At 61.9% G+C, this 2,697-nt stretch overlaps 1 protein-coding gene across 1 annotated transcript; it reads left to right on the top strand.

Annotated features, from left to right (window-relative positions):
* Positions 1-681: 681 nt before the first annotated feature.
* MNEG_15267 (WD repeat-containing protein 49) lies at positions 682-1,916 on the top strand (the record flags this gene model as incomplete). The annotated part of the gene is made up of 4 exons (XM_014036263.1): positions 682-750; positions 1,045-1,164; positions 1,434-1,481; positions 1,809-1,916. The coding sequence occupies 4 exons, from the start codon at positions 682-684 to the stop codon at positions 1,914-1,916; spliced, it is 345 nt and encodes a 114-aa protein (XP_013891717.1).
* Positions 1,917-2,697: the final 781 nt, after the last annotated feature.

Raw genomic sequence — 2,697 nt, 5'->3', positions numbered from 1 at the left:
CACACACACACACACACACACACACACACACACACACACACACACACACGCGCGCGCGCGCACGCACGCACGCACACACACACACACATCTTCTCTCTCACTCACGCACAGTTCACCTTGGCCGTGGACAAGACCGTCAAGGTGTGGGACCTACGCAACCACAAGTGCCTTCAGACCATCGCCGAGGTGCGACAGCTGCAACCGCAGCGCCAAAAGTGGCGCGCGGGGCGCCCCGTAGTGGCTCGGGTCCTCTCTGTAGAGTCCCACTTGCAGGGGTCACCAGCGTGTCTGTTGAATGGGGCCAGCCAGGCGAAGGCAGCAGCCCGCAGGGTTTCAGGGTTCAGATGTCTCCGCTGTTTGTGATGGAAGCAGCCTGCTGCAGCCCAGCATGGGTGCTGGTCTTGGCCGCTTAAAGGGCTGCAGCCAACCACGCACGTGGCTCCAAGACCGCACGAGTGTGTCGCCCATGTGCATATATGGAGCGTGTGCTTGCGTGCACGCGGGAACGCACGCGCGTGCGACTGCCGGCGCCATGTGTCACGCTCGCTGTCATTGACCCAACCCCGCACTTGACTGCACACCTTCCCTCTTGCCATCCTTGCGCTGGCATCCCCCTCCCCCCCCCCCCAAAAAAACAAACAGGGTGACTGGCAGCGTCATGATGACTCGCGGCCGGGCTGCATGCTGTACGACCCGGCGCGCCGCCGCCTAGTCACCGCAGCCAGCCGGCCCTACGTGTGGCACCACAAGGTGTGCCGCGGTGTGCCGTGGTGTGCCGTGCCGTGTGTATTGTGTTGTGTTGAATCGGGCAGGGGCCCTGCCGAACAAGATGCCTTCAAGGGGGCAGACCAGCAGAGTGCGGACCCCCTTCAGTCATCTGCCGACCCTTCTTGTGGCCAGACCCCTCGATCCTATGACCAAACCTGCCAATAAGGTTTTGTCAATGCTTGGGCACAAGTCACCCTCTGTGGTCAGCCCTGGTCAAACTTGGTCAACCCTGGTCAACCCTGGTCAACCCTGGTCAACCTTGGTCAACCCCCTCAGGTGGTCACTCTTGACAAGACGGGCCACAGGGAGCCGCTGCGTGGCGTGCTGTACAACAGCACCTTCCACGTGGCTGTCTCAGTGGACGAGGGCGGAACCGTCTGCGTGTGGTGCATGCAGGTTGGTGCTGTTTGCATGTTCAGCGCTGGATGCGTTTTGAAAATGAATTTGGGCCAATTGCAAACAGCAACTCGGCCCGTGCATTGGTTGGCCTGTCAGGGGTTGAGAAAGGGACCGGGTGCTGAGAAATCGAGGGCCGGTTGAGCGTCGATGGTCGGGGTGTCGTGTCGCATGGGAAGGGCAGCATGCGGCACGATTTTGACGTCATGCAGACAGTCGGCGCGGGCTGATGCTGCTCCTCATTTCATGTGCAACCTGAATCGCTACAGGACGGCTCGAGGGAGGGCCGCTTCAGCAATGCCCACGGGGACAGCAAGGTGCGCGCGCGCGCGCGCGTGTGTGTGTGTGTGTGTGTGTGTGTGTGTTGCGTGTGTGTGTGTGTGTGTGTGTGTGTGTGTGTGTGTGCGTGCGTGTGTGTGTGTTGGGGGGGTGCGTGCGTGCGTGCATCTCAACTGGGGCAGTGAAGCCCTCTCGACACGGCAGTCTTGAATTCATGCTCACATCAAGTGGTTGCCTGGGCCTCAACAACATAAAACTGAATGTCTGCGATGGCGCCCCAGAGGTCTTTGTAGGACTCAACTCTCAGGGCTGCTGCAGCTCCCCCCAGCTTCCACGCCTCACGCCCGCCGGTCTGCACCTCGCAGGTGACTGCGCTGTCTTTTGACAAGAACGAGCGCCGGCTGGTGACGGCGGCCAACGACGCCTGCATACGCATGTGGAACTTCAACAACGGCAGCCTGCTGCGCACGTGAGGCGGCGACGCGCGGGCGAGGGGGGGAACGTGTTGCTGGGTTGGCTGCGCGGCGACTCCCTCGAAGGGCGGGCAGGGTTTGTAGGAGGTCGAAGCAGCTTGCAGCGGAGCAAATTGGCTCAAATCCAACCTGCGTGCCGATCGGCGCCAAACTCGATTCATCATCATCACCTATTTATCAAACCAAGACCTTACTCCCCTTGGCCCCAAGAATTGCCCCCAAGAAGCTGAACGTTCATACGACCCCTGGAATGATCCCTCTTGTTGTCTTTGTATCTGCCACTCGGCAGCTTCCAGCACGACCAGGCGCAGCTCGAGGTGACGTGCGTGCTGTTTGCGCGGGACGACAAGCGCGGCAGCGACTCTGTTTATGCTGCAGGATGGAACCACAAGGTGGGGACGGCGGTTTTCGGGTCCGATGGTTTCGAGGTCGGGGGTTGTTATGGTGGTGGTGGAGGTGGTGTGGGTCGGCACAGCCCCGCCCTGACTGGCCGCCTGCTGCTTGTCCCTCTCCCTTCATCCAGGTGTTTGTGTGGCAGGACGAGGGGGAGGGGGAGGTGACCCAGTACAGGACCTTTGAGGGCCACAGCGCCGACATTCTGTGCATGGCCGCGTGCCACACGCGCGCGATGCTCGCGACAGGTGGGGGACATGCGCGCGCGCGGGACTTGCCTACGTGCAATTGCAAGCGGTCGGGCGGGGCGGGGCAGTTGCGGTTGGCGGCATCTTGCATTGCACGCGGGGCGGGCGCACGGGGGTCGGTCAGTGGGGGGAGGCGGGGG

The sequence above is a fragment of the Monoraphidium neglectum genome (assembly GCF_000611645.1).
Source record: "Monoraphidium neglectum strain SAG 48.87 unplaced genomic scaffold scaffold05177, whole genome shotgun sequence".
Lineage (NCBI taxonomy): Eukaryota > Viridiplantae > Chlorophyta > Chlorophyceae > Sphaeropleales > Selenastraceae > Monoraphidium > Monoraphidium neglectum.
The sequence above is the reverse complement of the archived record's forward strand: the minus strand, read 5'-3'. Positions and strand labels throughout refer to the sequence as shown.